At 39.6% G+C, this 24,463-nt stretch overlaps 1 protein-coding gene across 2 annotated transcripts in view; it reads left to right on the top strand.

Moving 5' to 3' along the window:
- U4-U6-60K (U4-U6 small nuclear riboprotein factor 60K) overlaps positions 1-24,463 on the top strand; it is a 166,618-nt gene that overhangs the window by 64,543 nt on the left and 77,612 nt on the right. For both annotated transcript variants that reach the window (XM_067148679.2, XM_068227944.1), the window contains exons 4-5: positions 5,195-5,325; positions 17,328-17,532. In XM_067148679.2, coding sequence (XP_067004780.2) covers positions 5,195-5,325; positions 17,328-17,532 — 336 coding nt within the window. The remainder of the gene's footprint in view (positions 1-5,194; positions 5,326-17,327; positions 17,533-24,463) is intronic.

Here is a 24,463-nt window from a genome sequence, read left to right as displayed (position 1 = left end):
CGACTGAAACCTAGAAAGACACCTGGCCCAGGTAACATCCCTCTGGAGTTAATTCAGGCTGGTGGTCAGTCCCTCAAAATTCAGATTTTCACTCCTATCCTCAAAATTTGGGAAGTCAGAGAAGTACCTGGTGAACTAAAAAATACCACTATCATCTCAGTCTTCTAGAAAGGTGATTGCAGTGTTCATGGTAGCTATCGTGGTATATCACTACTGTCTATTGTAGGTAAAATTCTCTCAAGAATTTTGCTTGATCACCTGCAGGTTATCCCTGAGAGAGTCCTCCCAGAGTCCCAGTGTGGGTTTTGAACCTCCAGGAGAACAACTTTGATTTTCTGTGCAAGGCAACTTCCAGAAAAATGCAGAGAGCAAGGGAATTCTCTCTTCTTAGTCTCTTATGACCTTGAAAAGGCATTTGACTCAGTTTCAAGAGCTGCTATGTGGGCAGTGTTGAAACACTTTGGCTGTCCTCAGGATTTTGTTGATATCTATGATGGCATGACCGGGCAGGTTCACCATCAGAAGAGGATCTCAGATGAATTTCTTATTACTCATGGACTGAAACAAGGCAGTGTGCTTTCTACAATACTATTTGCAATATATTTGGCTGCCATGCTATATGAATCATCTATGAACAACCCAGGTGTGGAAGTTAGGTATCATTTTGATGGATGGCTTTTCAACCTAGCTAGACTTCGCTCCTGGAGGCTCACCCAGGTTACAAAAGTAACGAAAATGCTGTATACAGATGATGCTGCATCACCTACACTCACACCAGAAGAATTGCAGCAGTCAGTTAACCACTCAATGTGAAGTGCCGTACACTGCATGCAGACTCTCCAGCGCTCTCTGTCGCGGAGTGACGTACATTGCACGCGTGTAGCAGCTTCTGCTTTGTGCTTCTATCTAGTGAATATTTCTTGAATTATTTTTTGCTATTTGATTTACGTTGCACCGACACAGATAGGTCTTGTGGCGACGATGGGATAGGAAAGGCCTAGGAATTGGAAGGAAGCAGCCGTGGCCTTAATTAAGGTACAGCCCCGGCATTTGCCTGGTGTGAAAATGGGAAACTACGGAAAACCATCTTCAGGGCTGCCAACAGTGGGGCTCGAACCCACCATCCCCTGATTACTGGATACTGGCCGACTGCAGCTGTTGAGCTCGGTTCTTGAACTATTATAAATGTAATAAGATATATCTATAGACGAAGCATCGATCCTTCAGAACAAGACTGTCGTAACTACCAAATCACTGTTTTGATTGTTTTGAGTAAATTGCGATAAAAGATTTTGAATGCACTTCAAAATTCAGGGTTTTAAGATAGAATTCTCTTACTCACACGTGTATATCAGTCTGGCACCCGGAAATGTAATTGTTTACCTTCAATGTATAAAAATAGGCATAAAATAAACAAAAAACGATAGTTATGACAGTTTACGTGTTGGTATATTGTTGAAATGAAAAAGTTACATCAGTCATACAGTACAGTAGGAAATGCACAGAAGTGAATTGAGACATCATGAGAATTTAAATAAAGTGTTATTAAAGTGAATAATATTACAATTCATATGTCTTAATACTAAATGGGCTATGAATGCTTAAAATAAAAAGAATAAATAGTATTATAAAATTTACTTTGTGAAACTGGCAATGATAGGTAAAAAGCATGATACACTCTTGGTATTATATTTCCATCACACAACGATATTAGGTCTTTCTTCTTTTCAGCCGAGATACATGGTTGTTGTTTGTAAGCAGGAGTAATTGGATTGTGTTCGAATTGACCTTTTTCCCCTTTGACGGCCCCTAATATTAATGTAATTGCACTCTTCACACTCGAAGTCTGTCTTGTAGCATAAAGTATACTTCTGGCCCTTTTCAACTTTCAACACTCTAATTTCATTCTATTTGACTGATTCTCCTTTATCATTCACTGTGTAGTTGCTACCCATTTGTCAGTTAATTTCTTCAAGTCATGGAATTCATTGTAATTCATCTATCTGACCTGATATTCTGTCCCTCTTTTCGTGGCACATTTTATGATTCCAGTCCACTGCGCAGGCACATACACTGAACCATTCCTTAAAGCTTTTTCTTTTGCTTCTCTATGCAGGAATGCATAGAATCACCAGCATTCTGTGTAACTCCTACAATTAATTGGGTTATGGATTGTAGGTTTGGAATGGTATCCACTGCATACAGATACATTGTTGCCAGGAACTAATTCTGGTTCTGTGCAGGGCAATTATCACTTTAAAACACGTCTTTACACTCAATGGATTTGAGATATTCATAGACATAGGATGCAATTTCTATTGCTCCTTTCTTACCAGATGCTCCATTTCAAAGATAGCAATGGCCTGTTTTATTGCATTATCAAAAATTGTGAAATTGTACACATTTAGCCATCGTTTATAATAAAACACTGATAGGTCACTACATGGTGCCTGAAGGACAGACTGCACATCAAAATCGCATACTTTAATATCGTTACCTCCAAGTGATTTTTCTAAATCAGCATTTCTCTTGGCTTCTAGTGGACACAGCAGTAGGTCTATGTATGTTCTTAGAGATGGCAAATTATCGGTGTCAACATGCATCATATGCGAGTTAGAAGCATTCACTTCTTCTGCTCTTTCAATTACACTAATACAACATTTGCCAGAAGAAATGTGACAAAGTAACGATCCTCTACTTGGGAATACACGTTTGCAATCTCGGCATCTATATCACTTTGTGGAATTTTACTCGCTACACAACCGCAACTTGCCAGTGCCTTGGTACAATACTGTCTTTCTATAGAAAGCATAACACTGTCAACACTATACAGACAATAATAATGTGCCCCACACAAAACGACTTACGACAGTATGTCAGTAGGTACCTCTGCAAAATGTTATACAGGAAGACTGTCGTAATAGAGTTACGACAGTTTATCAGTATAAACCTCTACAAATTCACAAAACCTAAAAACTGTTGTTTGCGTGTTTTGAATGGTATGGTATGACTTACAGTTACAACAGTTTTACTGTTCGATAGAAGACAAAATATCAGTTTTTAATGTGTTTGTACCTCAAAATTCAACTTTTGGGAGTTACGACAGTCTTGTTCTGAGTGTGCGACATATATCACGTCTGAAAACCAACAAGTTCTGTTGTTGACATCATGGCTGCTAAACGTTTTCTTGTGATCGCAAATTCGAAAATTAGTGATGTTTTACTGGAAGATGATACAGAAATTTGAGTTTTGTTAAAAAAAGGACTAAGATATAGGATTTTATAGTGAAAGTAGTGATCGTGACATTGATGTTGCTTTTGATACATGAGAAAATATCGGCCGTAATGTTATTGATGGCAGGTTTGTGTGAGAAGACATGGATATTTACAGAGGGGAAAGGGAAATGTTTACGGTAGATTATGGGTCGTGGTATTAGATTATGGGTCTCCGAATGCTGCAAGGAACTGCTTGTATCTTGTGTGGAGAATTTTGAGTTGTTTTCTACTGTCAATTTTGTAAAGATGATAGTAAAATAGGCAGATATTTATGCTCAACATCGCATGCGGTCACACGGTATGTTATTTCTGTTCTGATCGAGGGTAAATGAAGGTTTACCGGTTACTGTGGAGGAAATATATGTAGTTTTTGCATTGTGTATGTTAATGAGCATAGTACAGAAACCTGCATTAATAACAATGGTGTATGGCCTCCGAAGAGGCCTAGTGCAGGTCTTTTTCTCGTAGACGGCCTACTAACCTGCATTGAAATCTTACTTCTAAAAAAAAAAAAAAAAAAAAAATGGGTTCTTGCTACTCCTACTCCTATATTTGGTTCAGTCATATCTCTTGTTCGATTTGAAAGCATAAGAAGATTCCTGCACTTCACTGACCTTAGGAAATACCAGTAAATTATGCCGTTTGTGTGTTTATGCACTAATAACAAACTGAACATTTTGGTAAAATTCATTGAACCGCTTGTCATTTATGTCTGATTAACTAAAAGCCTGCACTCATAGTACGCTTGGTGTTATACTCCTCCCGCAGCACAGCGTAGCCAGGTAGTGAAAGTCGTTCCACGCTGAAAGATTAACTGCTGCAAGAATGCATGTGATCATTTTGTTCTCACTATTAACGTTCAAAACACCAAGGTCCTGGCACAACCTTCACCAGGCACAATCGTTCCACATTTCAACGTCTCCATCTCATATACTGCACTGGAGCAGGTAAACCACTTTTTGTACTTGGGTATACTATCTGTGTGGTGTAATTGTGAGCAGGATGTGGAGAAGGGAATTGGTACTGCCCATGCTGCATTTGGACAACTGTCAGACCGAGTGTTCATGAATGAAGATCTGACTGTGAAGACGAAACTCATGTTGTACTATGCTTCTTGCGATTTACTGCTAATATCCACAGTCTTTTCAAATCCATTTCATGAGGTTGTGAAGAAAAGTTCTTTATTACAGTGCGGTATTTGTTAATGCAGCCAACAACTAGCACATAGTTCTGCTGGAACGTTGTGACATTAAAAAAAATAATCATCTGAAGACAGCACTGTAAAATGATTGAATAAATACATTTAAACATCAAGCACTGTAAAATGATTGAATAAATGCATATAAACATCATACAGTAGCCTATTCCATCTTCTTATGGTCAGCTGTTGATTAAGATGTCTCTGAGTAGTTATCATAATTTTCACCCACAGCAGCACATTGCTATAAACACAGAGCCTATAATTCCATCCTTTCCCATTTGAGAAATCATCAGATTTTCTTGATCTACAAGACAAGACAAAATACAGCCATTTCCTGGAAGTTATAAAACCTCAGCCGAACTCTGTCCTGTTTTTGACAATATTTCCCACCAAGCCCGCCATACTGGAAACAGCCGGTATTATTAACAAGATTTCATAAATCCTTCCTTCTCAGGCATTTATTGCGCATACTGTGGAGCAGGTAGTCGCACAGAGTCCTCAGTTGACTTTGGATTATTCCGTGATATGAAGGAGAAGGAAAAGCATTGTTAGCTACAAGTACTTTTATTTTTCCTTCTGTCTAACCTATATATTTGAACTCAACTTACACTGACCATGAACTGCTATTATTAATTTGCTATATTATTTTATGCATGCCTCCTTTGTAATGATTGGTCATTTATCAGTACACTGATGAAACATAATTTTTTGGTGCTAGACTGGGAGAAGATGCCATTAAAAAGAAGCAGGAGGAAGAAGAAGAGCGCATGCAACAGGAGAAAGATCAGGAAACAACATGGTACCATGAAGGACCAGAGGCACTGCGGATATCAAGGCTGTGGATTGCAAGTGAGTAACCTCTAGAGATATTTGAGATAAATATAAGCTATAATTGTCTATCTTACTGTAGTTGGCTGTTTTGTTATTGAAGCAACTGTTTCATTTAATTACATACTGTAAAGCAAATAGAGAATAGGTTCTCTATGAAAGCTGGTACAGATTTTTGTTGCAAATGTGTATTATTCTCTCTTCATTAATCAAAATATTATCAAAGACATGTGTTGTGAAACTTTTTGATTTCTTGATAGTATACACATGAATGATATATTTTGTATTTTTATGGTGGTAATGATGTTTTTAAGATGTGTAACAACATGGTTGCTGTAAAATAACAGTCAGCTTATGCCTTCAGCAGCAACAGGTAATCATTGAAACAGAATCCCCAGTATCATTAATTAACCACCGGGCAAGTTGGCCGTGCGGTTAGAGGAGCGCGGCTCTGAGCTTGCATCCGGGAGATAGTGGGTTCGAATCCCACTGTTGGCAGCCCTGAAGATGGTTTTCCGTGGTGTCTCATTTTCACACCAGGCTGTACCTTAATTAAGGCCACGGCTGCTTCCTTCCAACTCCTAGGCCTTTCCTATTCCATCGTCGCCATAACACCTATCTGTGTCGGTGCGATGTAAAGCCACTAGCATTAATTAATCCCTTGATGTCGACCCCTATATGTCGTATAGACCTCCTTTTCTTCACATGCTATTTTGCTATGGACTTTACGTCACACCGACACAGATAGGTCTTATGGCGACGATTTCTTCACATGCTGCCGACCTCCAAGCGTGATATAGATCCCTGCAGGCCTAACTTCATTTTATTATAGCTTGTAAAGTTTTGAAGTTGTTGAGTTGGTATGTCTCTGCCTTCCTTGTATATATGAATCGGTCCAAATCAGTGTTTCTTTTTTTCTTTCTAAAGAGTTTGAAATAGTCTGACCTCTTTCTGCTTGAGAGCATATAGACTGAAATTTCTGCTGCATTCTAGTGTATCATTACACAACATTTCCTTATGACGAGTGATATAAATCACCATCTGTTCACTGATATTAATATTACATCATCTCGTGGCGGTTGCTATAATTCCGTCAATGCCTTAATTACTTGTCTTGCTGTCACTTTGACATACAATATTGCATGGCACAGAAGCATGGCATGGTGCAGTTTGAATGAAAGAGAAGAAATTAAGTTTTAATAAATCAGACGATGACAGCACCAAACCAGACTGAACTGAGCGAAGTGACAGTGATGTATAACATCAGGTATGGGAGCACATGATGTGCGCGACCAAGTAACGGATGACAAAACATGCCAAAGCACATGCCCTATTCCTCATGAACTGTCCCATTTACCTGAGAGTTGTGCTAAATGAATCTTTGAACTATTGTTCCCGGTTCATTCACTCAAAGTTTCCGAGGCAATGGTTATCCTAGTTTTCATGGGATTGTGAAATAACCCACGGAACTGGAACGGAACACTCACAGAACTGGAATTTTTATCGTAGAGATAGGATAGGGATGGTAGGAGAGGGAGTATTCATTCTGGTGAAAGAAGAATTTGTAAGCTACAAAAAAGTTAAAGATGACAAAGATGAAACTCTGGGCGTAAGGCTTATCTCTAAAGATAATAGGCAACTTGATGTTTCTGGAGTGTACAGACCGGGAAAGCGTGGCGCAGGCGCTGATTCGGAATTATTTCATAAGATAATCCGCTACGTGGGAAACAATATGGAAAGGAATGTGATAGTAGTGGGTGATCTTAATTTACCAAATCTCAGTTGGGAAGGTAATGCGAATGACAGGAAGCATGACCAACAAAATGGCGAAGGACAGCTGAATCGGAAAGGGATGGAACCAATTACAGGGAAGAATATTCAGGACGTGGTGCTGGTAAAACCAGATGAGCTCTACAGAGAAACCAAAGTAATAGATGGTATTAGTGATCATGAAGCTGTTTTTGTCGTAGTTAAAAATAAATGTGATAGAAAGGAAGGTCGTAAAAGTAGGACTATTAGGCAGTACCATATGGCTGATAAAACAGGCATGAGGGAGTATTGAAAAAGTCACTATGATCGGTGGAAAACAATAAGTAAAAATGTAAACAGACTGTGGGGTGGGTTTAACAGAGAAGTAAAGAGGCTAAGAATGAGATGCAGGTTGGAAAGAAATAGAGTTAGAAATGGCTGTGGAAGTTAGGAGGAATTGAAGGAATCTCCTAGAAAATTGAATCTAACAAAGAAATCAGCTAAGGATAACATGATGGCAAGCATAGTTGGCAGTCATATAAATTTTAGTGGAAATAGGAAGGGTATGTATAGGTACTTTAAGGCAGAAACAGGTTCCAAGAAAGACTTTCCAGGAATCATTAATGAACAAGGGGAAAATGTTTGCGAATAACTTCAGAAGGCAGAAGTATTCAGTCAGCAATATGTAAAAATTGTTGGTTACAAAGATAATGTCAGATAGAGAAGATGGCTAATTCAGTACTAATGAAGTATTGAAATTTACGTACACCGACTGAGTTTTAAAATACCAATATAATGGTCCGTTATTGGACATTATAAATTTTCCAGCTAACTCATTCTTGGTTGCCTGCGTTTCGCCCTCGTGTGCTAAGTTAGGCTCATCAGTTGGGACTTAGCACACCACCCAAGACGCAAGGCTGGTGCATACCGTGGAGGCCACTGCATAGGCTATTTGAAGCCACCAGCAGTGCCAATGCACTATGAGAGCTAAGTCTCATTTCCAAAAATAGATGCCTGCCTGGCCATCAAATGATGTAGATGTTGATTTCCATAGGGAACCTAAAATATTTGTCCTGAATGAGTAAATTTATAATACCAATATAATGGTCCGTTATTGGACATTATAAATTTTCCAGCTAACTCATTCTTGGTTGCCTGCGTTTCGCCCTCGTGTGCTAAGTTAGGGAATCAACATCTACATCATTTGATAGCCAGGCAGGCATCTATTTTTGGAAATGACTTAGCTCTCATAGTGCATTGGCACTGCTGGTGGCTTCAAATAGCCTATGCAGTGGCCTCCATGGTATGCACCAGCCTTGCGTCTTGGGTGGTGTGCTAAGTCCCAACTGATGAGCCTAACTTAGCACACGAGGGCGAAACGCAGGCAACCAAGAATGAGTTAGCTGGAAAATTTATAATGTCCAATAACGGACCATTATATTGGTATTATAAATTTACTCATTCAGGACAAATATTTTAGGTTCCCTATGGGAATCAACATCTACATCAACCGACTGAGTTTGCCGTGCAGCTGTGAGCTTCTATTCGGGAGATAGTGGGTTCGAACCCATAGGGAACCTAAAATATTTGTCCTGAATGAGTAAATTTATAATACCAATATAATGGTCCGTTATTGGACATTATAAATTTTCCAGCTAACTCATTCTTGGTTGCCTGCGTTTCGCCCTCGTGTGCTAAGTTAGGCTCATCAGTTGGGACTTAGCACACCACCCAAGACGCAAGGCTGGTGCATACCGTGGAGGCCACTGCATAGGCTATTTGAAGCCACCAGCAGTGCCAATGCACTATGAGAGCTAAGTCTCATTTCCAAAAATAGATGCCTGCCTGGCTATCAAATGATGTAGATGTTGATTCCCATAGGGAACCTAAAATATTTGTCCTGAATGAGTAAATTTATAATACCAATATAATGGTCCGTTATTGGACATTATAAATTTTCCAGCTAACTCATTCTTGGTCGCCTGCGTTTCGCCCTCGTGTGCTAAGTTAGGGAATCAACATCTACATCATTTGATAGCCAGGCAGGCATCTATTTTTGGAAATGAGACTTAGCTCTCATAGTGCATTGGCACTGCTGGTGGCTTCAAATAGCCTATGCAGTGGCCTCCATGGTATGCACCAGCCTTGCGTCTTGGGTGGTGTGCTAAGTCCCAACTGATGAGTCTAACTTAGCACACGAGGGCGAAACGCAGGCAACCAAGAATGAGTTAGCTGGAAAATTTATAATGTCCAATAACGGACCATTATATTGGTATTATAAATTTACTCATTCAGGACAAATATTTTAGGTTCCCTATGGGAATCAACATCTACATCATTTGATGGCCAGGCAGGCATCTATTTTTGGAAATGAGACTTAGCTCTCATAGTGCATTGGCACTGCTTTTGGCTTCAAATAGTCTATGCAGTGGCCTCCACGGTATGCACCAGCCTTGCGCCTTGGGTGGTGTGCGAAGTCCCAACTGATGAGCCTAACTTAGCACACGAGGGCGAAACGCAGGCAACCAAGAATGAGTTAGCTGGAAAATTTATAATGTCCAATAACGGACCATTATATTGGTATTATAAATTTACTCATTCAGGACAAATATTTTAGGTTCCCTATGGGAATCAACATCTACATCAACCGACTGAGTTTGCCGTGCAGCTGTGAGCTTCTATTCGGGAGATAGTGGGTTCGAACCCCACTGTCGGCAGCCCTGAAGATTTTTTCCGTGGTTTCCCCATTTTCACACCAGGCAAATGCTTGGGCTGTACCTTAAATAAGGCCATGACTGCTTCCTTCCCACTTCTAGGCCTTTCCTGTCCCATCGTTGCCATAAGACCTATCTGTGTCAGTGCGACGTAAAGCAATTCGCAAAAAAACATAAAAGACAAACAAAAAACAAGGAGGGATAATCAGGAGCATTTGCAGAATTTATTGGTTTACTCAGCAAGGTACAGGAACAAGGTTTGCGAGCAAAATTATGAAAATGAGAATTTTTTCAGCTAAAAATCCTTTATGTGATACTCATGGTAGATAAGTATGGAAACTAAACCCACAGAAAAGAATGTGACAGTAATATTAACCATGCCAGTAACTCTAGACCAAAATCTCACGTGTGCAAACTGTGGTGCAGAGTTCCTGTGCACAGTGCATCGGTCCCACTGGGCTCGGCTCAGACCAACGCTTTGTCTCTGGGCTACTCGGCTAAGCTCAGCTCAACTCGGCTTGGATTTGGAGCGCTACGGAGCAAGTGATGAAGAGGGAGACATGGGGAGCGAGCAAGACAGGCGTGGGGAAAGAGAGAGACAGCACTATTGCTCCAAATCGAGGAGTGGGGTCTGTACTCTGGTCAACCAAGCGAAGTTATCTTTTGCACCGTGCACAGTTCATGCACCCTGAGAGGCCCTGCTCTAGATATTAAGCAGCTATAGTCATTCATAGACAAGGCAGACTACAACGGTAAGTTCATTCCGGATTTTGCTACATTAGTAGTATCACTTAGTGTCTTATGGTGAAGCAACACTAGTCTATGTAGTGAAATTATGACACTTTCACGTTCGAGTAAAAAGAAATTTCCTGACTAACGACCCACTTCACACAACAGTACGTTTTATGCACAGACTTATTGTGACTAAACAGATCAATTCTTTCTTAAATATGTGGTCTTACAGTGTGTGTGATTGGCTTTGGCAAGGCTTGCATGTTTGCCCTCTATTCAAACTTAATAACATTTGAAAATAATTTGTCTATATCCCTAGGAGTGTGTTGTGTTGATGAAATCTAGACATTAGAATCGCTGATATACATATAATTCCCATCATGAGTTGTTGCATTTTAAAATAGCGTCATATATAGTTGAATTTCACTTCAATAAGTAATTTAATATTTTAAATAACCACATGCCAAATCTCCATCAGAAAGACCTGTCGTCCACTAAACTGCTGTATACAAGTTCCTACCTTTACCGTTATTAGATAAAATGAAGGAACAGTCTGTAAGTATTCCTTTCCTTATTATGAGCTTGAAGAGTCATGGGCCACTCTCTTTCAAATGCCCCCTCGTGAATACCTCCGATCTTGAACTTGTAGAAAATCCACTATAAGATCAGTGACATCATGACTGCTTTATTTTCCAATTAATCTAGATAATGGACTCGTGCCTCCATTCAAGTTTTCAGATTATCATTCCAAGACATGCGTCTTCTTCCTGGCCTTCTTTTGCCTTGCTTCTTTTCTTGAATGACCAGCTTCAGTAGATGATACCATACCATAGTCTGCTATTCCAAATCTTGTTCACTTTCCTCATTCATCTTTAAATTATGTGATGGTACTTAACGTAACTATAAGTTTCTTCTTAAACCAAACCAAACCCCATGGCACTACAGCCTTTGAAGGGCCTTGGTCTACCAAGCGACCGCTGCTCAGCCCGAAGGCCTGCAGATTATGAGGTGTCTTGTGGTCAGCACGATGAATCCCCTCGGCCGTTATTCTTGCCTTTGTAGACCGGGTCCGCTATCTTACCGTTAGATAGCTCCTCAATTCTAATCACGTAGGCTGAGTGGACCTTGAACCAGCCCTCAGGTCCAGGTAAAAATCCCTGACCTGGCCGGGATCTGTCTGTATATACATGAATAGAGTTTACAAGAAGGTGCGGAGAGTCTTGGAGAAAGTGTAGAGGGCCCAAGATGCCTGCTGCGGTCTCCGCCACTTTGATCTGGGCTGTGGATGCGAAGGCGTTGGTGTAGATGTCCACGTTGTGGTGGCCAGGAAGCATGCCCGTGGGCGTCGAGACAAAGTCGGGGGTGAGCAAGCGCTGAACCCAGAAGATTTCGCCTGCCAGGATGTGTTTACTCAGGAAGGCGGGCCAACCCATGACCCAGCTGAGCCAGGAGAAGTATCCCGCCGCCTGTTGATAACGGGAGGTGGGCAGTGCATGCACAAGGGAGAGGGCATGCTGCTGGGTGCCATGATGCATGGTGATTTAATGAGCTGCAATATCAATGGTCACCCTGAGATAGGTGAGGATGGGGGTCGGATGCAGGACCGACTCAACATAATTGATGGTAATCCCTAAAATGTGCCTGAGGAAGACGTCAATCTGGTGCATCACGTTGGACGATAGATCTTGGCTGTGGGTGAGCCAGTCGTCCAGATTGCGGATCATCTGGACGCCAAACTCCTGGGACAGAAGTTCCTGCACAGCTGCGGTCCGGTGTTGCATGGTGGATGAGGCCAGGCTATGCCCCATTGGCAGGCGGGTCCACCGATACTGCCGCACTCATTGAATAACACTAAGGGTGGCGACTATGGTGAGCAGTAGGAATTTGATAGAAACCCGAACACAAGCCGAGCTTGCATGAGAGATGGTGAGGAGGGGTGGAAACAAGTACCTGCGCTGGGCCTTTGAGTGAAAAGTGAGGATGCTTGATATATGGGGTCCATGCGAGGTCATATATGACCCGCGTGACCCCTGATTCCTTGGGAACGAGGAACAGGGAGAAGGCTGACGTACACTCACCCCTTTCGATGATGCGATGCTCTTCGAGGTCGGGAATCGCCCTGGTCCATGAGCTGGGACGGCTGTGTTGGTCGAAAGATCACTGGGACATCTCGTGGCCCTGGCACCGTCCCGAAGAAGCTTGGTGGCGTACCGTCCCATGGCGGTGTCCCGGTACGGTACAGCATGGGGCAGGCTAACTGGAACAGAAGAATAGAAACATGGCGGAGAGCGTTGAGGATGCTCTGGAGGTCAAGCGGAGTCTCCAGGAACTGATGGAGGTTCCAGTGACGGACGAGGTCGAAGCCAAGGCCCTGCGATGTCTGCTTCAGACGGAAAGTCAGGGTCGTCCGCTGTAACCAGGTGGCCCAGTCAACACTCGGACGACCTGGATACCGACCAGGAGGACGCTGATGATGATGATGACGACGTCCCATGGCGAACCTTGGCTCCTCCAACATACCCAAACCGTCTTCCACTGCCAGACAATCAGCGTCTACCGCCTAGCAGAAGCGCTAAAACAACTGGTCCCAGTCCCTCCAGTCGGTCGGGATCAACACGAGGCCCAGGGCATAGTTTGGGCCCTCTCCATGTGGGGGCGCATGGACCTCGGACAGAGACAGTACTTCTACACCTGGGCTTCATTGATTTACATCGCCCTCACACAGGAATGGAACTACGCGTTGCAACTTGCCAGCGCCACGTGTGACGATCTTATCAGTTTGCCACCCTGGTTCCAGTTTCAACAGTTTCTTAGCACTCGTCACATGTTTACACTTGTCACTAACAACCAAACCTTTGTCTCCTGGTGCTCGCAGCAGCTGGTTTATTGTAACTTCAACGATAGCCATAGATGACACCTGTGTATCATGTCCTTTCTCCAATTTTGTAATTGCTTCAGGTAGCACACCATAATGTGCTGTTATAAATGCCAGATCATTGCTAAGTTCTTGATGGTACACCAGCTTTTTCGCCTCACGAACCAAAGCATCAATTACCTCACGTATCTTGTTCAAATTGTTGGTGTAATATACAGTAGCACAGATCCAGGTTCCCCATCTGGTCAAAACTGGTTTTGAATATAAAGAGAGTTCTGGTACTATTTCCTTAAAAATCCAGATTGGCGAAGGTGATTTTAGGATTATTTTCTTTGTGTTCGAAATCAACTTGTCATTATAGTGATACAAACTTCTTACTTCTTCTTCGGTGATTCTGTGGAACCAATGGGTTAGACATATGGGATGGAGCATTTTCGGGAAGAGGACTTCCAAGGCTTCGGCAGCTTTCTTCATATAAGGTGCTGCATCTGTGACAAAAAGCAGAACATCATCACATCATATTCCAGAGTAGCATTAAGGAATTTATAAACAACTGTGTGATAGTGGAACTATTTGCTCTCTCCATTTCTTCCATTGTCAAAAGAAATATGGAAGGATCAATTTGTGTTTCTTCCATAGTTATGATGATGATGATGATGATGGCCATGTAACATCCCATTGCATTTGTAGTTTGATCATTGGAGATCTAGTTTTTCCTTCCCGACACTCCGGTACAAATCCTCTGCAGGGTTTCTTCATAACAGACAGTTTTTCTGAGTGTAGATTCTTTTTTTTTTTTTGCTAGGGGCTTTACGTCGCACCGACACAGATAGGTCTTATGGCGACGATGGGATAGGAAAGGCCTAGGAGTTGGAAGGAAGCGGCCGTGGCCTTAATTAAGGTACAGCCCCAGCATTTGCCTGGTGTGAAAATGGGAAACCACGGAAAACCATCTTCAAGCTGCCGATAGTGGGATTCGAACCTACTATCTCCCGGATGCAAGCTCACAGCCGCGTGCCTCTACGCGCACGGCCAACTCGCCCGGTAGTGTAGATTCTGATGGAACCTTTTCATTAGTATACTTCTGTCTATACATTCTGAGGGACTGGTTTTCCAGTTTCCAGAAAGGAATTCCTGAGTCTAAGAAAGTTCTTCAGAGATCCAGAGAAAACTGAGATTGTCTGCTGGTTGTGGCAACCACTGTTGATATCAGAGAGATCTTCTGCTCAGCCATTTTAGAAATCCCAGATGTGTTTGGCTATTGCAAAATGTTGAATTATAAAGTACCATTTTTTTTGCAGTAGAGAATAGAACCATCCGTAGAAAGAGTGTACAAACCAAATTCACGGACATATCCGTGTAGTTTACTACTTAACAATGCAGTCCTACTTAATTTTGGCATGATAAAAATCTTACAGTGTACACTAACACCCAAAATACTTTTAACAAGTTAAGCAGCAGACTAAATGCTCACTCCACCTGCTACAGAGAACGGATCATCCTTCTCTGCCCCATCTTCTTTCCTTCAGAAATTGGGAAAATCCAACTCTGCATTGTCACAAAAGGAGTTCTTTTAACAGCTCAGCTATTTTGGCCTAGACAAAAGGAGTGGTATGAGAAGAAACAAGAATACTGGTGCAGGAATGTGGGTGCGAAGGACAATAATAGCTGGACCTTTAATTGGAAACATGCCTTGACATACTTCTCTCATCCCTTCTCTTCTGCTGGTTAAATCCCAATAACTTTGTGTTTTTTGAGTAATGAGGGCTTTTTAAAGACCTTAGTTTAAATTACATAAATGTTGGAATGGGGTGAGGAAGAGAAATTTACAACTTCTTATAATTTTATCTTAAAATGATGAATACATATCAGTTGCACATGCCATTACAAGATAAATGATACCAAACAATCTAAAATTGCCAATTTCAGGTAAAATGCAACTAAAAATTTATAATTCATATTTTAGAAAATGCAAAATAATATAGACTAAAATGTCTAAATTATTGATTGTTTGGTATAACTTTTCTTGTTATGTTGTGTAGAACTGATATATGCATATATTAAATATTTAAAAATAAAGTGTCAAATAAAATAAATCAAGGTTTGATGTACTGAAGTTCACTAGGTGACTGATGAGTCGGGAGTCTGGTCGATCCTAATCCCGTATGCTTGTGCGTGTTTGTGAGTCGACCTGACGCTCGCCCGGCTGCAGTCCCTGTTTGATAGTAGTATAGAAACAGGTAATGATATGTATTGAAAATGTTTATAGTATTTTTTTCTAAATATGCAAATAATAGCAGAAAGAATCTGTAACAGCGCAAATAGGCAAGAAAAGGCATTCAACCTTAAAATATGAAATAACATCAAAAATAGGCAAAAAAGGCAAAATAAAAATTGCCCCTACCATTCCCAAATATACTGAAAGACATTTATCTATATTTAACTCTTTCATACATCAACCCAGTAAAAAAGAGGAAAAAAAAGAGAGAGAGAGAAAATAAAAGGCATTTTGCCTAACTTCTGGGGTCTATTTATAAACTACATGTAAAAGAAAAAATTAAAACAGGTGTAATTCTGTTATCATATGTTTTCTTTTTCAGGTAGTTCATGAATGTATTTATTCAAAATTAGTTTCGACAGGCTGAAGAAACTAACAATTATAAATTAACTGAATTGAAACTGAAGAGAGAAATGGCTTCAGATATCTCAAAGAAAACTTTTTAAAAGATATATTTCAGACTTTCAGTTCAAAAAAAGGCCTCTTCTGATTATTCAATAATTATCCATTTCAAAATAGCAGCTATTAATATGTAGGTATTTACTGAACTTGTACATGGGGGTGGGGGGTGAGGTGAGATGAGGATTAGCTCAGTGGCTTAACTGCTGGCTTCCCACCCAGAAGGTTGAGGTTTGAATCCTGGTCCATGCTGGGTCAAGTTTTCATCTCTAGATTCATGTGGCATCAGGAAGGGCGTCCGGTCTTAAACCCCCAGCCAGAACCAAAATGAGCCTTGGTGGCTCCAGCGACCCCAGAAATAACTGGGATAAGCTGAAGAAAGTTAGTTACTGAACTGTTTTTTTGTTGTTGTTGTTGCTAAAAACCAAAATAATGGGCAAGTGGTTTCTTTTGTCACAAAGTAAAACCCAGCATTTGTACTTAAAATTCAGTTTTATACAAAAATTGTCCTATTAATATTCTTTGTTAGTCTAATGGCTCTCCAGGAAACTACTCTTTTACATGTTAAAGCACTGTTTCCAGAGCACCCAAACAAAGTCCAGCAATGGTAAGCATTGCTGACATGGAAATATGGTTTATTATTCATGGTAACAAACGAACTGGAGATGGTGGTGATTGTTGTGATTACTTTTATAATTTGTAAAACTGCATAGTCACTAGTCCTATTGATCAGGAAGGTAATGAAATTGACTATCAAAATGAGAAGGCAGCCATGAGGAAACGATCGCTTGAAGAATGTGAGGGAAAGTGAATCTTAGAAGGAGGTATTGAAAGCCTTGGCTTTAATATCATTGAGCTGGAAGATGGTCTGTTACTGTCCTAAGCCCTTAAAACTGATCTGCAATAATGTAACAGTGACTGACTGGTGTTAATTGCGGTGTGGTCTGTGCCTTCTGCTGTCACTCATCTTCACTAGATAGCATTACTGCTAATCCGTTAGCGAGTATACAACAGCTAGTACTATAAAAATATTGATTTTGCCATTAGAGTATATTCTGTTTGAAGGGGAAGTCCCCTAGAGTCTTATGGAAAGTACTGACATGATTTTTGCAAACAGAATTTGGAAATCCAGCAAATGAAACAGAATTTTGCAGAATTTTTGAATTTGAATTTTGAGAATGGCTGATGTTAATCTTACCTAGGTGGACTTTATTAGGTCTATTTTGCAGAGGAGAAAATCTGTGGGAGATTTTTAGAATGTTTGATTTGTTTTCAGAATATTCATTACCAAGAGCTAAGAAGAGATTAGAACTGGCTCATCAAGAACGTAATCTTCCTGAAGCAACAAGAACAGCCCGAAGACAGGAACTTCAGAAGAAGTTACAGGCTCTTTCCATTTATTGCAGTCAGATTGGAGATACAAGGCCTATTTCATATTGTCAGTTTAGTCCTGACTCCAAAATGCTTGCAACTGCTTCATGGTTTGTTAAATTTCTATAATATATTTGCTAAACATAAATTAAAGTATTAGAATGTCTATTTATAGTATATAACTGATACCCAAACAAATAGAGATGACTAGAAATAATTGAATCTGGATGAGGAAATATTAAAAACATATATTTGAAAGCATGTGAGAAATGAACACACTGTGGGTTAGAACATACCCAAAGGAAATGTTCTGATGTTTTGTTTTAATTGGAGATGGGTAGTTGTCTGTCTGGTCCATTTCTGCTTCTTCAAACCTCTGCCACCTTGACCGTGTACAATCTTTTTTCTGTGCTATCGTCAGAGCCAGGGTCCCTGCATGTCGCAATCTAAGCACTATCCAAGTGCTTGGGAAACTGAACCTCAAGACTCTTTCTGCTCGGAGGAAAGTAGCCGACCTAAAGCTGCTATACAAAGCAGTTAATGGTCTGTTTAGGTCTCCAGATTTAGCTTCCTTATTTCCCCTCCACGTCCCATCCCGTAATACCAGAATGAAGACCCTATTCCATACTCCTTACTCCCGGCTTTCTCTCACCCAAAGGTCCCTTTCGGTACGTATTCCAGCAATGTTTAATACATTATCTATCAACAACAACCTAGATCTCTTCGTAACGTTTCTTTCCTTCTGTCATGATATTTATCATATAACTTAATTTTCCTTCTTGTTCTTTCCCGTTCTGCTCCTGTATTTACTGTAAATGTATTTTTCTTTTTTAATAACGTTGTTTATGTAAATATGTATTATATATGATTGTACAGTTTTTATTGTGTATATTCGTGTCCTTTGTAAGTATTTATATATCTTTCATTTTAGATTCATATCTGTTGTACATAGCTCAGATCGTTGTAATTCGGCGTTATGCTGTTGCTGATCCTGAATAAATAAATAAATAAATAAAAGATGATTGTATAAACTAGCAAATGCTCTGAGGGGATTAGTGAAGTACCAAAGGGAGATGGCGGGGGAGTGGTTAGTGATGGAGAACCTATGGTCCGTTGCGTTGCCTCGCATAAGACTCTTTCTCCTCTCTACTGATGAAGGAATAACATAAAAATATCTTGCGTGTTTGATTCACCACATGTGTTGCATGTTCTTGCACAGATCATTCTTCCACTGGATATTTTCCTTATTTATGTTGATTGATGTTGGATGGTTGTTCCTGTGCAATTATCATATTCTCAGCTTTTTTAAAGGTTCAAGCATTTCATCTAAAGCTATTTTTACTTTTAATATGTGGAAAGCAAAATCAGATTGACAGTGAGCAAAATTGTGTGGGTCATGTATTGAATGTTGTTCAGATGAATGATGAAGTGGAAGGATATTATTGGTTATGTTTTTGTCTTTTTTTAAATTTCTTCAGCTTATCCAGCTATTCCTGTGGTTGCTGGAGCTACCCAGGCTCATTCTAGTTTGTTTCTTCTTCTACGTCGCACCGATGCAGATAGGTCTTATGGCGACGATGGGATAGGAAACGTCTAGGAGAGGGAAGGAAGCGGCCATGGCCTTAATTAAGGTACAGCCCCAGCATTTGCCTGGTGTGAAAATGGGAAACCACGGAAAACCATCTTCAGGCCTGCCGACAGTGGGGCTTGAACCCACTTTTCCCAGATGCAAGCTCACAGCTGTGTGTCCCGAACCACACGGCCAACTCACCCGGTCATTCTAGTTTTAGCTGAGTGTTTAAGGTTGGGTGCCTTTCCTGATACCACATGATTTTTGATATGAAAATCTCAACCCAGCATCGACCGGGATTCAAATCTCAGCCTTCTGCTGCTAAGCCTCTGAGCTAATTATGCCTCCTGTCTCTTTTGTATCACTTTCCTAATTTTATTGAAGTGAATTATGTTCTGTCTCATTGTATCAAAAATCTGATCAAAAGCCCGCAATTATGGGGGCTTGTCCGGGATATGGAAACAAAGATAAATGGAATACTGTAGTTAAATTTTGGTACATTGGTAAGATGTGGTAAAAACCTACAACATAGGAGGTTATTTTGACTATAATGGCATGAACATCGTGTTCTCAGATCAACAGTAATTCTTACAACAAAGCTGGGTGATATTCAGAGGATAAGTAAAAACATGTCTGCTGTATATCTGACTGCAATGTAATAGGCATTGTAATAGGCAGAATCATAAAAGGCTGAGAATTTAAAGGACTTCGACTTTCAGCAGGTTCCGATGAACATGATGACAAAGTTAGGGTTGTCCTTGACCTCAGATTAGAAAATACTCTGCTTTTATGTTCTGTCTCATAGTATCACAAATCTTTTCAAAAGACACAATTATGCGGGCTTGTCCGGTATGTGAAAACGAAGAAGAAAGGAACAGTTGAATTGTGGCACATTGGTAAGATGCAGTCAGAACCCACAACATAGGAAGTTATTTTTACTATAATTTCATGAACTTCCAAGTTTCAAGTCAATTCTTACGACCAAGCTGGGAGATATTCAGAAGATAAATAAAATCATTTCCACTGTACTGTATAACTGACTGCAATCAAAACACTGCATACATTTGTGTGTTGTAATGAGGGTTATAGGCAGAATCATAAAAGGCTGAGAATTTAACACTTTGAAGACGATGTTACCCCATGTGGGGTGACGGACTCTCATACAAAATATAGTATGTCACCCCTCGTGGGGTGACACAGTAGTGTGTCCAGGCCTCTCAACTTTAGGCTGTCGCACGAAACCAGCGCTATCATTCACTGTTGTATTGCATTGCTTGTTCACGTAAGGTGTTCATAGAGAGCAGCATAGAGAGCCCATTCCTTTCTCAGCACGCTGTGCATTGCGCAACAGACAGTGGAATTTCTCTGACATTTACGCAACCATCAGAATTCAATTATTAATGGCAAGGAAAATAATGTGGATTGGAGTTTATTATTGCTTTATTCTTACATACTGGTTGAGATTTAGCACTCAGATGAAATTGTAAATCGGGGCTACGTGGGAATAAAAAAATGTTTTTGCAAACCTGAGAATGTTCCCCAGTAATTGTCACTGGCTGATGATTTGGTTGAATCATCGCCCGATACAGCACCGGAATCTTTGCTAGTGTCCTCACTACACAAACTACTGTCGAATTCCGACTCGGAAAAGGTGGCATCACATTGCAAATCCTAAATTTCAACATCTCTTGATTCAACATTCGAACCCTTTTCAAGTTGTTGTTCTATCTCTCTATCGGTAATCATGGCTTACTCAACATAGAAACACATAACATGAATTAAATTCTTGTCACAAAACTGTAAATTACAAGGAACTCGTTGAAAGGCGTGTAAATCAACAGCTCACAACACAGAGCACAGTGTTCCACAACAACAAAGGTAAAATTAAAGGTAGGGGTGACATGCGCTTTCTCTGTTGCATAGTCAACCTAATAACCATATGTCACCCCAATGGGGGGACACAAGTATAGTAACTTTGAACATAAATTATGTCTTTGATTATCATCTACGAATGAAATTACGAACATCCGTAGTCCACAACAACCTGAAGAATGTATATCGCATTTCAGCAGTTTTTTAAAGATAAAAATTTCATTGTTCCGTATTGAAATTATTAACATTAAAAATTAAATAATTGAAGTTCAACCAATTCAATACATAAAAGAAAGAAATGTAGTAATTACATTCTTATTTAAATGGGACCGGTGTGATTTCGCCTACTTGTTTTTACGGCTGACGATGACCTGGACTAGGGTCGAAACCGGTCCCATTTAAATAAGAATGTAATTACTACATTTCTTTCTTTTATGTATTGAATTGGTTGAACTTCAATTATTTAATTTTTAATTTCAGCAGTTTATCACGAAAAAAGCAAATGTACACGTCGACGCTAAAGTGTTAAAGGATTTCGATTTTCAGAAGGTTCCGATGAATGTAATGACAAGATTAGTGTTGTCCTTGACCTCAGAGTAGAAAATATACCGATTTGTTACTCATGCTGGTCAGTTTCAGTTTTGTAAAACACTATTTGTTTTGTACATTTCTCCAGCAGTGTTCCAACGATTCATTTATTGTGTCTTTCTACCATTATTGGTGCATGGTGTGCTACTTACCTACATGGATGACTTAATAATCTCTGTCCGAGATGACGAAGTGTGACACCGCTTGAAGATGGGACTTAATAAGCATCGAGCGGCATTAAATGAGAACAGATGTCACTTTCTGAAAAACAGAGAGTGATGTTCTTAGGACACTTTGTGGAGAATGGACAACTTCATCCATCATCAGAGAAAACTAAGGTTGTACTGAAGTTTGCAGAACCAAAAAATGTGAAACAATTGCAAGAAATCATACCAGTATACTTGATTATTGCTAAACCACCAAGTGGCTTGCTCAAGAGAAATCAAGAATTTCATTTCTCTTAATACTGGAGAATTTAATTTGAAATATTGACAAAAGCTTTGTCAAAAATTCCTGTCTTGAACTTTAATAAATCATGTTTTGAGACCGAGGTACATACTGATATGAGTAAGCTTGGATATGAAGCCATTTTATTTTAGAAATCACTAGAAGATGATCAGCTACATCATACATATTTAGTGAGCAAATTGACTACACCAGAAGAAAAGAAGTACGACGGTAACGAGTTGGAAGTATTAACAATTATTGTTACCCTGAAAAAGTTCTGGATACACATTCTTGGAACTTACTTCAAGATTGTGACAGACTTCAAAAGACAGTGAGTAAGAATGATTTGACCCCTACAGTGGCACGATCTGAAGTTGGAGAGGAATTCCGATATACCATAGAGCACCAAAGTGGAAATAGAATGCGACATGCCGATACTCTTTAAGTTGGCACCCTGTTCTGTATGCAGTTCATGAATGTTTGGTCACCCGAGTGCAGAAAGCACAACAAAAAATGAAGTTCTTTGTTCCATCTAGGAGATATGTAAGGAATGACTTTTTATTTCATTATTCGTAATGACATACTTTTCAGATTCTATGAGCCCACAAGGTTTTGGTTGTACCTAAAGCCATACAGTATGTATCAATAGTGTCCCAGAGGACTCACTTCTATTCTACAGCCGTTGGATGTGTGCGTGAACCAGCCTTTCAAAACTGCAATGAAACAGTTGTACACCGAATGGATGTCTGATGGTGATCACGCGTTAACACCAACAGGATGAGTGAAGAGGCCTGAAGTGGGACTAATATGCAGCTGGATCAAGACCGCATGGGCGCGCATTCCCAACAATCTAGTGTCCAAAAGCTTTAAGAAATGTGGAATTTCAAATTCAGGGGACGGTTGTGAGGACGACTATTTATGGAAAGATGCCGGCGACGAAAGTTCCTATGGTGAAACGTCAGATGACGGTGAATTGTGAATGATCTGAGTATTGGACCGATTATATTTACGATTTTTGTGATATTATTAATTGTAAGCTGTTTGAATTTATATTTGTGGTATATTTGAAGAAAATTAAATAGGTATATAAGTTATTTGATTTTTTATTTTTCTCCGTGTTTTGCCGTCTCAAATTTAGGGTGCGGGCCTTATTTGGTGGCGAGTGGTTTTCGGGATTATACAGTATGTATCTGTTCAGAATGTATTATCATTTAATTAATCAATTACCATAATGTTAAGTGGTCAATTGAAAGAACTGAAGGAAAAGAAAAAAATAAACATCTCTTATAAAGAACAAAATTAACCATCGATGTTGGAACATGGACAGCAACGTAGATCAGAATCCCTACACACTGAAACACACATAGATTTGCCCACATGGCACATACATATGTCCGAAATAAATAATATCCTCCTATCTACGTTTCTAACAACTACAAGTATACTGAAACCACAATTCTACAATTTAATTACCAAGAATAACGTACAGAAGAAATATACTACAATATCTACAAATGATGAAATCAACTACTTATATTTATATTTTCTCCGTACGTGTCAGGTACTAATGATGAACATGAAATTTAGCACGTGGTCCTAGGTTCAAACAATTATTAAATGAGTTTTTGCTTTAAACTGAACTAACACACACTCAGATTTATTAATATGGAAGAATCTGTGCTATAATCTAAATAATTCTTGGTAAATAGCCAACAAATGCACTCATATACTAAAAAAATATCAGTAAATTTACATCAAGGTAATTTCATTCACACAATGAAAAATTTTATATTCAGGCTTATTATTATTCAGAAGACTCTGCAGATGTGACCATGAGGACGTATACACAAAGACATTATCTTCCACATCTAATATACAAATGCTGCTCATGCATCTAATATTTCACAACATCGCCAAACGCGTCAGAATTTAATTATCTGAGGACTAATTCTAACACTCGCATTAAATAATGAATTTATTCAATAACTCCCCTCAAAAACTTTCATAGTATCATTTACTGTAATCTATAACAGTATATCGCAGAAAATACGTGGTCAGAAGTAAAGCAAAGTATCACATTCGTGAAATAAACTTTAATTCATTGACATTGGTACCTATCAAAGATCCGAGCTCACATTCATTGTCACATATATTTACTAGAGGACTCCAAAATTTAATAATTACCTGATATCTGAATGAACATCTCAATGACATTGACTGCAGTCACCACAAGGTGTGAATATGAGCTCCAAATATTACCAAAATATTACTCAAAAATGAAAATTATTACCATATTAAATTAATATTAATAGTGTCAGTTATCAAACGGCATATCATTCCTTGAATGTTTAACATTGACCGAGATAACACACGGATGTACATTCGCTGATTCACCTCTGTCATAGGAATTATAATCATTATAAAATATCAAAGCCATCTTTTTAACAGTGCTGATGGTGCTACTTATTATTATAATTAGTCATATACAGTCGTATCAGCAAACTAAATTTTATTTCAGAACCGGTTTTCGGACTCTTAAGGTCCATCATCAGTGTTGAAATATT

Source organism: Anabrus simplex, chromosome 5 (genome assembly GCF_040414725.1).
Source record: "Anabrus simplex isolate iqAnaSimp1 chromosome 5, ASM4041472v1, whole genome shotgun sequence".
NCBI classification, from domain to species: Eukaryota; Metazoa; Arthropoda; class Insecta; order Orthoptera; family Tettigoniidae; genus Anabrus; species Anabrus simplex.
This window is presented reverse-complemented; position numbering and strand designations above follow the sequence as displayed.